At 35.3% G+C, this 11,711-nt stretch overlaps 2 protein-coding genes across 3 annotated transcripts; both read left to right on the top strand.

Moving 5' to 3' along the window:
* LOC137831837 (AT-hook motif nuclear-localized protein 14) lies at nt 1-5,725 on the top strand. 2 transcript variants are annotated; one of them, XM_068639687.1, is made up of 6 exons: nt 1-578; nt 862-914; nt 2,098-2,229; nt 4,198-4,350; nt 4,964-5,252; nt 5,316-5,725. In XM_068639687.1, exons 1-6 carry the CDS (start codon nt 194-196, stop codon nt 5,378-5,380), a joined length of 1,077 nt encoding a protein of 358 aa, XP_068495788.1. In that variant the 5' UTR covers nt 1-193; the 3' UTR covers nt 5,381-5,725. The 2 variants fall into 2 exon arrangements, with proteins under 2 accessions (XP_068495788.1, XP_068495787.1); XM_068639686.1 differs by having other exon boundaries at nt 26-578; nt 5,301-5,725.
* A 1,902-nt stretch (nt 5,726-7,627) lies between these two features.
* On the top strand, nt 7,628-11,238 carry LOC137831835 (protein EIN4-like). Its single transcript, XM_068639684.1, has 2 exons — nt 7,628-9,752; nt 10,461-11,238. Exons 1-2 carry the CDS (start codon nt 8,001-8,003, stop codon nt 10,986-10,988), a joined length of 2,280 nt encoding a protein of 759 aa, XP_068495785.1. The 5' UTR covers nt 7,628-8,000; the 3' UTR covers nt 10,989-11,238.
* The last annotated feature ends 473 nt before the right edge of the window (nt 11,239-11,711 follow it).

The following is an 11,711-nucleotide window of genomic DNA, read 5'->3' as shown; positions in this document are numbered from 1 at the left end:
GAGAGTGAGAGGGAGATATGATTTGGGGTGAAAAAAAGAGAGGGAGAGACAAAAATGAAAGGGTTCAGTTCAGACTCTGCACTGCCCTTCTTCCAAGATAAACTGTTTTTGTTTTCATTATAAAAAGAAAATAAAATATCTAAAAAAATTGCAGTGGGAGCAGTGGGAGCACACACATCTTTCTGTCCCAAACATGGAACCTAATGACAACCAACTCACCTCCTTCTTCCACCACCACCACCACCACCCCCACCACCACCATCACCACCAGCCCCAGCCACCGCCGCAGACAGCTGCAACCACCACCGCCTCCCCGACTAACGGCCTCTTGCCCAACGCCGACGGGTCCCACATGCTGTACCCTCACTCGGTGGCCTCGGCGGTGTCGTCGCAGCTGGAACCGGCCAAGAGGAAGCGGGGGCGGCCGAGGAAGTACGGCACGCCGGAGCAGGCTCTTGCCGCGAAGAAAGCCTCTACGGCGTCGTCTCATTCGTTCTCCGCGGACAAGAAGCCCAACTCCCCAACGTTCCCTTCTTCCTCATCTTTCACGTCCAAGAAATCCCATTCCTTCGCTCTAGGTTCGCTTTCCCTTTCTCAATTTCGTTTGTTAATTCCGCTTCTGATGTGTTCGCTTGTTTCTCTCTGTGTTGGTGGATTCTGCGTTCATTGTTTCGTTCTAATTTCAAAATCGTTAGGATTGGGATTGCGAGTATAGCGTTTCGTACGAGTTTGAAAGTGTTTCTCAGTCATATGAAAATGTCTCTGTTAGCTTAAGGATTGACAAAAATACCTAAGGTATCGAGTGCACGATTGATGGCAGAATTTTAACTAGATGTTTCTGCTGTGAATGGGGTGATGCAGGCAATGCAGGGCAGGGGTTCACTCCACATGTCATTGCTGTTGCTGCTGGTGAGGTATGCGTTATTCATACTTCAGTCTTCGAATATTGTTTGTTGATTTTAGATTTCTGCATCTACTTGCTTCAGGGCAAGTACAGTCAAAGTCCCAAATGATTTGGTTATTATATTATAAAATAAAGTAACAACCCATAAATTTCATACCCAAAATGTCACTATGTACACTTAATAGTAGTTCCTTAAATAAACAAATTATATAAGCAATCTCCCAGGTATTAGAAATCACATTATACAGTTTCTTACCTATTGAATAATCCTTCGTAGTAGTTCCAGGACATTAGTAAATTGATGGATATTCAATACGTTAGAGATTAGTTTTGTAATTTTAACTTTATATTATGTATATAAATGAGCTATTCGTGAGTTGTTATTATCAAAGTTATTGAGCATAAGCTTGGCTCATTTAAATAACTGGGCTTAATATCAAGTTTTAAGTTTGTGTTTGTTTCTTTAATCAAACAAATCAGTTTGATCAAACATTTAACCCGTCAAGCTTGAATAGTTATACTCATTTACCAACCCAGCTAATTAGTAATTAATTACTATATGTTTTGTTCCACCCCGTCCCATCTATTTATTGTCCTTCCGGATTTGTTCAACCTGCATGGTTTTCTTGTGTGGTGGTGATTTCAGTCTTTTCAATTAGTAATTTCATGGCAGATCATGTTTTAAGTAACTAAATGAGTTGATGAACAATGATTTCATAAATACTGTAACAGTGTCTCTTGTAATTGAGATTGTGTGTTGAGAGGGAGCAATCTAGCACAATTCAGGAATAATGCCTTTTAGGGGCCAGGTTAGTCATCCCATGTCTCTTGCTGAAGTTCACCAAGTTGCACCTGCTTAAGGGTTCCTATAATGGATCTAGGTGCGGCACAATGAGTGTGCCCAATAGCCATAGTTAACATGTGGATGTCATGTGAACTGTTAGAGTCAGTATAGTTTCTCTTTTTTTCTGCATTTCCAACATATAAATTTGTTTCAGAGAATTTATTAGTTTCTGTATTTTTCTGATGTTATTCAATTTCTCCTTGTAGTTCACCAATCTTTATAGAACTTGTAAATTTTCCTCCATCCTTGGTGTTTGAATTTATTATGTTTTTTCATTTGTCCAGATATATTTTCAGTTTTCTTCTGTATGTGTACTACTTTGATTACTGTTTAACTATGCACTCAATAGGATGTTGGGCAGAAAATTATGTTATTCATGCAACAAAGTAGGCGTGAAATGTGTATTCTGTCTGCATCTGGTTCCATCTCTAATGCCTCTCTTCGCCAGCCAGCAACCTCAGGAGGCAACATTACATATGAGGTAAAATATTAGTCACTTTTTTTTGTATAATATCTATTTTTTATATTCTTATAGATATTCTTTAGAATATCTTTAAAAGGAAAAGGAAAAGTTGAAACTTTCAATTTTGGTCTAAATCTAGTTTATTCAAGTATTACAATAGCCAAGACTTAAAATCTTGTTTATGATATATTTTATTTTATTGTTGGGTAAATTGCATTCTCCTCCTTAGAGATATTGATGTGTTGCACTTTGGTTATTTAATGTGAATGAGCCTCTTAAAGATAGTTTCCTCTGTGACACTCTTCATTATTGGCAATGGCAACTGTTTTTAAACTTTTATATCAAATGGTAAAAAATAAGATTTTTGATGAAGTTCTAAAGCTACTACTAGTAGGAATATTCTAAACATTATTTCGTTCATAAAAGTCCTATGTGGAAAATTAGTTTCCAGTGACACTAAAAGTTGCAGGGAGCAAAAATGCTCTTGGGAGAGATTAAAAATGTATTTGGACCCAATGTGTACCTAACAAAAAGATGTGGAGGAAAGTTATCTACTAAATGGGTTTGGGACCAGGTATAAATACTTGCTAGAGTTTTATGGGAATAGGTGTGGAGATGCCAGTATGGGTGGGTACTTTAATATGCACCCCACTTCATACCCATGTCATTTAATAAATTAAACCTAAAATTTGAAATATTATATTTAATTACTTACTCAATGATAGAAGTTATCATCTTGAAGTTTACCCATGATATAATTCTCTTCTCAAACCTTAAGGGCTTTTGTTTTCTTAAATTTTCATGGCTTTATATTCATCTAATTATGGGAGCAGTTGGTTGTTCTTCCATCCAACTTGGGGTATAAATTTTAGTTAATGTTTTTTGTGTGGTTGATTTTTCATAATTGATTTCAGTATTAACAACACCATTTTTGTTTTACTTGTTTGTCAGAAAGAAAATATTCTATTTAATTAGAATGTGGTTAATGGGTGAGGTTCTGAGGGTATGGGTTCAGAGGCAGGTTTTGCTTTAAATGTGAGTGTAGGAATGGATTTTGTAACCTTTTTCAAATCTTACCCATTTCCATCCCTACTAGGAGGCTTATTCATAATTGTTTACCACCATTAAGAGGATCAGTTAATGCCATTGCACTGAAGTGCAACATGCTTCTGACATGGATGGAGAGTGTAATTTTTAAAATTGGAGGGAAAGGAAGTATAATTTAAGCATTACGTGGGAGAGGAAATGTACTCTCCCTTTAATTTAAGATTCTTCTCTTGTCATCAAACAAGGTGAATGAGTTTTCAAATTTGAATTTTTCTCTACTAGTAATAAAGAGACTAGTGTTTTGTCTTCATTTTTGCTCATAAATTTCTGAAGAAGTTCAGTCTGAATACTCTTGTTTCTCAATTATGCTAATAAAACATTGGATTAGAGATGTTCATTTAAAATTCCATTTAATAACAGTAACTAATTTTCCCTTTTCATATTCTTCATTTTTTTCTCATCCTATTTTCTCCTCTCGTGTACACGTGTGTGTTTATGGCTTGTTTGTATAACCCCAACTTTTATGGACAATTTTTCTGATGGCCTAAATTGGAAGCTTAAGCAAAATGGTTTCATTTTCTGTAGATAATTCTTGCACCGTCTTCTTATAAGAAAATTGATCCGTTCTTCAGTTACCTTCAAGATCACAGACACGATGAGGAACCTTAATGAAAACTATCTATATTAGATTACGACTGGTCACTTAAAAGTTAGTGCCGGTCAGCATTAAGTTAGTAATATTTTTTTCCTGTGTTGTCGCTTGTCAATGAATTAACTATTAAGCAGGAATCATTGTCTACAACATAATTAACACATGACTAATTGCTGAAAATAATAATTTTACTTTTTTTTTTGTCAAGTCAATCTGCTTTATTATATTTGGTAGTCATGTGCTCATATTGCAGTTATCAAAGTTTGACTCTTTTGCTCTGACATCAGGGTCGGTTTGAGATTATTTCACTTACTGGTTCTTACGTCCGTAATGAACTTGGAACTCGAACTGGTGGTCTAAGTGTATGTTTATCGAACACTGATGGACAAATCATAGGTGGTGGAGTTGGTGGACCGCTTAAAGCAGCTGGTCCAGTTCAGGTAATTTCAGAAAGAACTTTTCGGTGGGAAATATGAGCTGTGCGCTATTTCTATTTTTCTTGGTCTTATCAATATGCAATTTGTGCCTTGAAAAATTGTAGGCCTAACCATTAATGAGGACTTAGATTTAAATTATGTGTCATCAACATAATTTATGATTATGACATTATGTACCATTAGATATAACCAACCTCATTTAGTGGGAAGGTTTGGTAGTTGTTGATATGTTACGCTGTCGATGTTATGACGTTGCTAACAGATGCTCCAAGGTAAAACTGGGGTTAGAGAGAAAGTTATATGTGAACAGTTCTTCTCTACTTATGTTCCTGCTTGCTCTGTAGTTTCTTTTTTTATAGCCCTTACCTAATATACACAAATGTGATTTTGCGTGTATAAAATTTTCATAGGAAGAAAAGGGGGAGATGAGATGGGCATTTAGGGTTGTGGTTGATAAGAGTAAAATTGATAGGGAAAACCGATGAAAAAAATATACATATAGACTTACTTTATATCTACATTGTCAAATTTCACTGTTATTTTTTGGACCTTCCTGTTTTCACTCCTACCAACCACTGCCTGGAAGTCATTTTTGATGAAAGGTTAATCTACACAGGTCATCGTTGGAACATTTTTTATTGACAACAAGAAGGATTCTAGTCCAAAAGTTGATGCCTCTGTAAGCAAGTTGCCACCACCACCAGTTGGTGAACCAGTATCAAGTTTAGGTTTCCGCCAATCAGTCGAGTCTCCTCCTGGTGGAAATCCAATACGTGGAAATGATGAGCATCAAGCTATGGGGGGAAGTCATTTCATGATTCAACAGCTTGGTTTGCAGGGTACGCCTCCCCGGTCCACAGACTGGGCTCGTCGAGATTCAAGAAATAGCAGTTTTGAGCTGACAGGTATGGACTAACCTGCCCCTTCTAATACTTTGGCTGTGGTGCAATAAGGTTTCCTATCTGCAGGAAGGACAGGTCATGGGACGCACCAGTCTCCTGAGAATGGGGGCTATGAGCAAATTCCCGATTGAAAACTCAATATGGCTTTTGGATTTGATAAATCAGTGTGCGATAGATGTATGATATCTCTACATATCAGCCCTCTTTGTCACGTGATGCCGTTTATAGTATGCACCATTCATTAAAGCTCGTGGCTTCTGAAAATTAATACTAATGCTTGTCCTTGAAAATATTGTTCTGCCTCATTTACTGCTGTTGTATTTATAAATCAGGGTTGCTTACTTCATTTTTGCTGGCCTGTTAGTTTATACCGGGATAAATATGATAGTTATATCTTTCCTAGATTAGTTAATCTGTTGTGGATTATATTTTCCTTCCATTTTCAGATCATTATCATATCATGCTTCTTCATTTAATTGGCCTATTTTCAAAATATCGATTATCTTTCTCTTTTCACCTTCTGGGCCCTTACGCTGATAAAGTACGTAAAAGCTCCTGTTGTAACTTTTTCGATTTTTAGGGTGCACTTTACATACTGCATAGTGTAAGATGGTTAACTAAATTTTGTTGTAAGATGCGTCATATGCTTTTTTTAACTATATTCTGTGTCCTCAGATGTTTAGATACACAAAATTATTAACTTTTTCAATTGCACCTTGTGCAATTATTAAATGCGGTTATCAATTTTGATGGAATTAAATAGAGAGGACTTACTAACAATGTTTTGGAATAATTGGTCTCTTTTTTAGCTTGTTAACTAATGTTTGGTTTTCTTTTTCCGATCATGGAAGAACTTGGTTATTGGTTAAAAGAGGTAAAAGATACTTCAGTTGAGCTTAATTATTCAATAAAAGTATTCTCTTTAATTTTCTTTTACACATCCAATATGATTTGTTTTAAACAAATTGATAGAAGAGCTGGTGGTGGTATTTGTACAATATAATGATGCCATTTGTACAATTTTTGAATATTGAATGTGGATGTTGCAATGATTACCTTTTGAATCATATATTAAAAACTACCTCGGAATTCAACCTTTGGTGCCTTTTTATTTTCTTTATTTTTCTTCCAGATAGTGTTGGGCAGCTGTTTGGTATATGAAAATAAAATTATTGGAAAATAATGAACCTTGGACATTATTAATCTTTGTATAACTGAATTGTATATGGTTGATGAAAAATGTTTTCTACAATAATCATAAAGCTTTTCTAAACACATCATGGTAATGTATCATTTTTATTAAACATTTTAATTCAGTATTATATTAAATATTTTAATGAGATTAATATTATACTTTTTTATTAAAAAAAATTATTTCAACTAAAAAAAGTTAGATTTTCACTTCTTTAATGAGAATGTATTTCTAATCAATTTGGTCAAACAACTTTTCTTCAAAAACATTATATCATAGACTATGACACTAGAGAACGACAGAAAAGTGATGAACCAGATTAAAGATTATTTTACCCCATATTTTTTATTCAATAACTTAGTCTTTTATAAGTTAAAAATTTATCAACTAATAACCTATGAATTAAAACTAATTTATCCATTAGTAACTAGCTCATAACTTATTAACTATCGATTTCTTTATCATCTAGTTTTACTTGTAAAACAATCTTAATTATTTTTTATTGAAAAGCTTTTCTATCAAATTTTATTTTGCATTACATAGTTCTGCTTTCTTATTGGTTTTATTTGAATAAATTTACGTGTAACATTCTTGATTTTTTTATAAAATGCATACATCAAACTTAAAACTCTGGTGACACTGAAAGTGATTTTAGGTGGATGGAGGACCCCACCTGTGAATGGTCATAGCATTCCATTGCTACAACACATCACTTTGGCCACTTTACAAAATTAGAAAAAACAGGCCAATACTGATGTTCCCTTCTCTAGGTGGAAAAATATATTTGTTCCATAAGCCTTAAGATAAACAAAAATACTAATATTGTACAATAAATATTTACTTTATACAACTCAAATTTATGACAATTAATATTATATTATTATTAAGATTTAAAAATTCATTATAAATAATTACTAGTTAATGTACATTATATTTTAAATTTATGATAAATAATTACTTGCTAATATTACCACTATTATTTTTAAGTGGCTTAATTACCATCATCATTATTATTATAATAAGTAATATTCTTTTGTTTGAATTAGAATCAATGATTTCATATCTGATTTTAGTTTCTAGTTAAAAATCAAACTCTTAAATAATTGTTTATACTTTTGAATGTAGTTTTAAAGAAACAAAATATCAATGCTACATTAAGAAATCTTTGAAATGGTGTTACAGTAGTAATTAATTCAGTGCCTGATTTGTTATTATTACCTGCAAAGGTTTGTGTGGAAGGGAGTTCAGGTTCACTTCATGTAAACTTGGGTGGGTCCCATCTCTCTCAGCGACCAAGTGCTCTCTTCAAACCCAAGATTGGAATTTTTGGTGATTGGTAGCGTTATTTTATCAATTAGTATCATTGACCAAAACCAGACCAAGTCCTGATTCCTCCTTTTTCTTCTCAATTTCTGGCTCCAGATTGTTAGGGTTTTGGGAAATTGAGCTTAGTTTAGATCTGTTGTAATGTGTGTGCCAACTGTGATGTCAATTTCAGCTGTTTGTTATCTGGGGATGCTTTAGAAAAGAAGAATAGTTACTCTAATTATTTTGTCGCCATGGAGAGAGGGCTTCTTCTTTTTATTTTCTTGCTGTTGGTTATGGTGCTCTCTGTCTTTGCCATCGAAGTGGAATATTCACACTGCAATTGTGATGAGGAAGGGCTTTGGAGCATCCACAACGTCCTGGTTAGCCAGAAAGTGAGTGACTTTTTCATCGCCATTGCATATTTTTCCATTCCCCTTGAGCTCCTTTACTTTGTCAGTCGCTCCAATGTCCCCTTTAAATTGGTCTTCCTTCAATTCATTGCCTTCATAGTTCTATGTGGATTGACCCATTTACTCAACGCCTATACTTACTATGGCCCCCACTCCTTCCAGTTGTTTCTTTCCCTCACTGTTGCTAAGTTCCTCACTGCTCTTGTCTCCTGTGCCACTGCCATTTCCTTTCCCACCCTCATACCTCTTCTGCTGAAAATTAAAGTGAGAGAGCTCTTCTTGAGGCAGAATGTGTTGGAATTGGGCCAAGAGGTTGGGATTATGAAGAAACAGAAGGAAGCTAGTTGGCATGTTAGGATGCTCACCTGTGAGATTAGGAAGTCTCTGGATAAGCATACCATATTGTATACCACACTTGTTGAGCTTTCCAAGACCTTGGACTTGCACAATTGTGCAGTTTGGATGCCTGATGATGATAGGGGAGAAATGCTTTTAACTCATGAGTTGAAACCAAACTCGGCAAGTAGTTTTCACAATTCTATTCCTATTAGTGATCCGGATGTGTTGGACATAAAGAAGAGCAAAGGGGTGTGGATTCTGAGGCCTGATTCTGCACTAGGAGCTGCAAGTAGAGGTGGTGGATCTGGGGATTCAGGTGCGGTAGCAGCCATCCGCATGCCAATACTTCATGTTTCCAATTTTAAAGGAGGAACACCAGAGTTGGTTGAGACATCTTATGCTATATTGGTTTTGGTTCTTCCAAATTCAAACTCCAGGGCTTGGACCTCCCATGAAATAGAGATAGTGGAAGTGGTTGCTGACCAGGTGGCTGTGGCATTATCTCATGCGTCTGTTCTTGAAGAGTCTCAGCTTATGAGCCAGAAACTTGCAGAGCAAAACCGGGCATTGCAACATGCTCAGAAGAATGCAATGATGGCCAGGAAGGCAAGAAGCTCGTTTGAGAAAGTTATGAGTCATGGAATGCGGAGGCCAATGCATTCAATCCTGGGCTTGCTTTCAATGTTTCAAGAGGATAATATAAGGCCTGAACAGAAGATTATTATTGACTCAATTTTCAAAGTTAGCAATGCCCTATCACGATTGATTAATGATGTGATGGAGATTTCCACGAATGACAATGGAAACTTCCGGTTAGAGATGAAACCTTTCAATCTGCATTCAATGATGAGGGAAGTTTCTTGCACTACCAAGTGTTTGTGCATATATAAAGGCTTTGGTCTTGAAGTTGATGTTGACAAGACTTTGCCTGATCTGGTAGCTGGTGATGAGGCAAGATCTTTCCAAGTAATTTTACATATGATTGGCTATTTATTGAACATATGTGACAAAGGAACGCTTATATTTAAAGTTTATCTTGAAAGGAGTAGTGGAGATAAAGATGATAGAAGTTTTGGAATATGGAGATCAAGCATGCAAAATGATTATGTACATATAAAATTTAATTTTCGAATAAATGACATTAGTTCCCAGTCAGATGAATCATTTTCAACAGCAAATTATTCTGGTAGAAGGCACCACAACAATGAACCTAAGGCAGGTCTGAGCTTCAGCATGTGCAAAACACTAGTGCAGGTAAGTGCACCATTTTCTTTTCAAAATTTACAAATCGGTGATCTATTGTTTATGGTAGTGACATTCAATTTTGCCAGATTTCTCTCCTAGCATGTAGGCTTTCTATCTCATGAGCTGTAATTTATCTCCTGTATGTTAACAACTATCTTTCTTTTTGTGATAAAAATACAATTTTCTTTTTGTTAATGACAATCATGATATCCCTTGGGATCTAGCACCAATTTACAGTTGCTATTTTCCTCTATAACTTTAGGATTCTGTCTTGTTTATCCAATGTCTATCATATATTGTTGGATTCTGTCTTGAGATCTTAACCCAGATTGTTGGAATTTTTAGCATCATAGGCGTCAAGGAGAAAATGAATATTGAAACAGAAGACATGGCTAAGAGAGTCTACTTTTTTCTCCTGTTAGAGATCATTTAGTTCTGTAATTTTAACACGAAAGAGACTCAAATTTCCCCCATTTCTCAGTTGTACTATGAGAACAATAAAAACTAAATATATACATAACAATAACTCGTGTCATGCATTTTGTCTGTATATTTTGAACACTTGAGCCTAAAATCGAATATTTTGTCCTTGCCTACCAGCCTGACTGTGGGTTAGTTGAGCAGCTGTCAGCGATAAACCAACTGAAGTATGTTTAGTTTTAATGTGGCGTGATTTTTTTTTTGTAATTCTGACTGTTGATACAATATGGTATGCAGATGATGCAAGGTAATATTTGGATGTCAACTAACTCTCTGGGTGTGACAGAAGGAATGACACTTCTTCTCAGGTTTCCGAAAGGGTCATCTCATGGAAGATCCATTCTTGCTCCTAAAGACTTTTCAAACTCCCAGTTTAGAGGGCTTAAGGTTGTGTTAGCTGATGATGATGATGTAAACAGGACTGTGACCAAGAAGCTGCTTGAGAAACTGGGGTGTCAAGTAACTGCTGTTTCATCAGGATTTGAATGTCTCGGTGCTATAAGTGCCTCTGGTAACTCGTTCAAAATTATTCTATTGGATCTTCACATGCCAGAAATGGATGGTTTTGAAGTTGCAAGAAGGATTCGAAAATTCCAAAGCCGTAATTGGCCCTTGATCGTAGCTTTGACTGCAAGTGCAGAAGAACACGTCAAGGAGAGATGTCTCCAGGTGGGAATGAATGGCTTGATTCAAAAACCTATCCTCCTTCATGAGATAGCAGACGAACTTCGAACAGTCCTGCAACGTGCAGGTGAAAAATTGTGAGAACAATTTTAATTATCTCAAATTTGTTAGGTTCCTCAAAATTCATCACTACGACATTCTGAAAGAGAACCTGGAATTTTTAACAAACTAAAATATACTAGATAGTAGATACTAGATTCATTTTGCTAACCATTTTTCTGTTTAATCCTTTTGTCTTGAAATGAACTATGGCTTTGTTCAAGGTGTATAGACACGCCTCCCATCATTAAACAGAAAAGGATGAAATGCAAAATTTTCTTGAGAGTGCGTACTTTCTTGCATTGATATATATATATCAAAAGATGGATGAATATGGCAAAAGTAAACATTAGAGTAGTTTTAGTTTATGTTGCACAATTGTGAATATACTGTTGTAATATTAGTTATTAACTTATAAAAATTGATTATAGGTGGTCTTGCCTCAAATGAATGGTATACAAATTAGAAGAGCTTTTTGTTAATTGAATTTAGATTGTTTGGTTCCTGGATTTTGACTTTGCCACCTGATAATAACTAACAGATTTTTGTAATTATTTTTTAATGCTCATCAGAGTTTAATGTTCTTTTTATCTTATTTATTAGTTTCATATGCTTTTTAAATATTTATAGTCATTACACTTTGAAAAAATGTGAAACATTATTTCTCTAAAAGTTATTTAAGAGTTCTTACTGGGGAGGTTTTGGTATAAGGGGTTTGTTCTGTATACTCATGAGATATCCACAACTTGATTAGCGTGTCTAAGA

The sequence above is a fragment of the Phaseolus vulgaris genome, chromosome 6 (genome assembly GCF_000499845.2).
Source record: "Phaseolus vulgaris cultivar G19833 chromosome 6, P. vulgaris v2.0, whole genome shotgun sequence".
NCBI classification, from domain to species: Eukaryota; Viridiplantae; Streptophyta; class Magnoliopsida; order Fabales; family Fabaceae; genus Phaseolus; species Phaseolus vulgaris.
The sequence above is the reverse complement of the archived record's forward strand: the minus strand, read 5'-3'. Positions and strand labels throughout refer to the sequence as shown.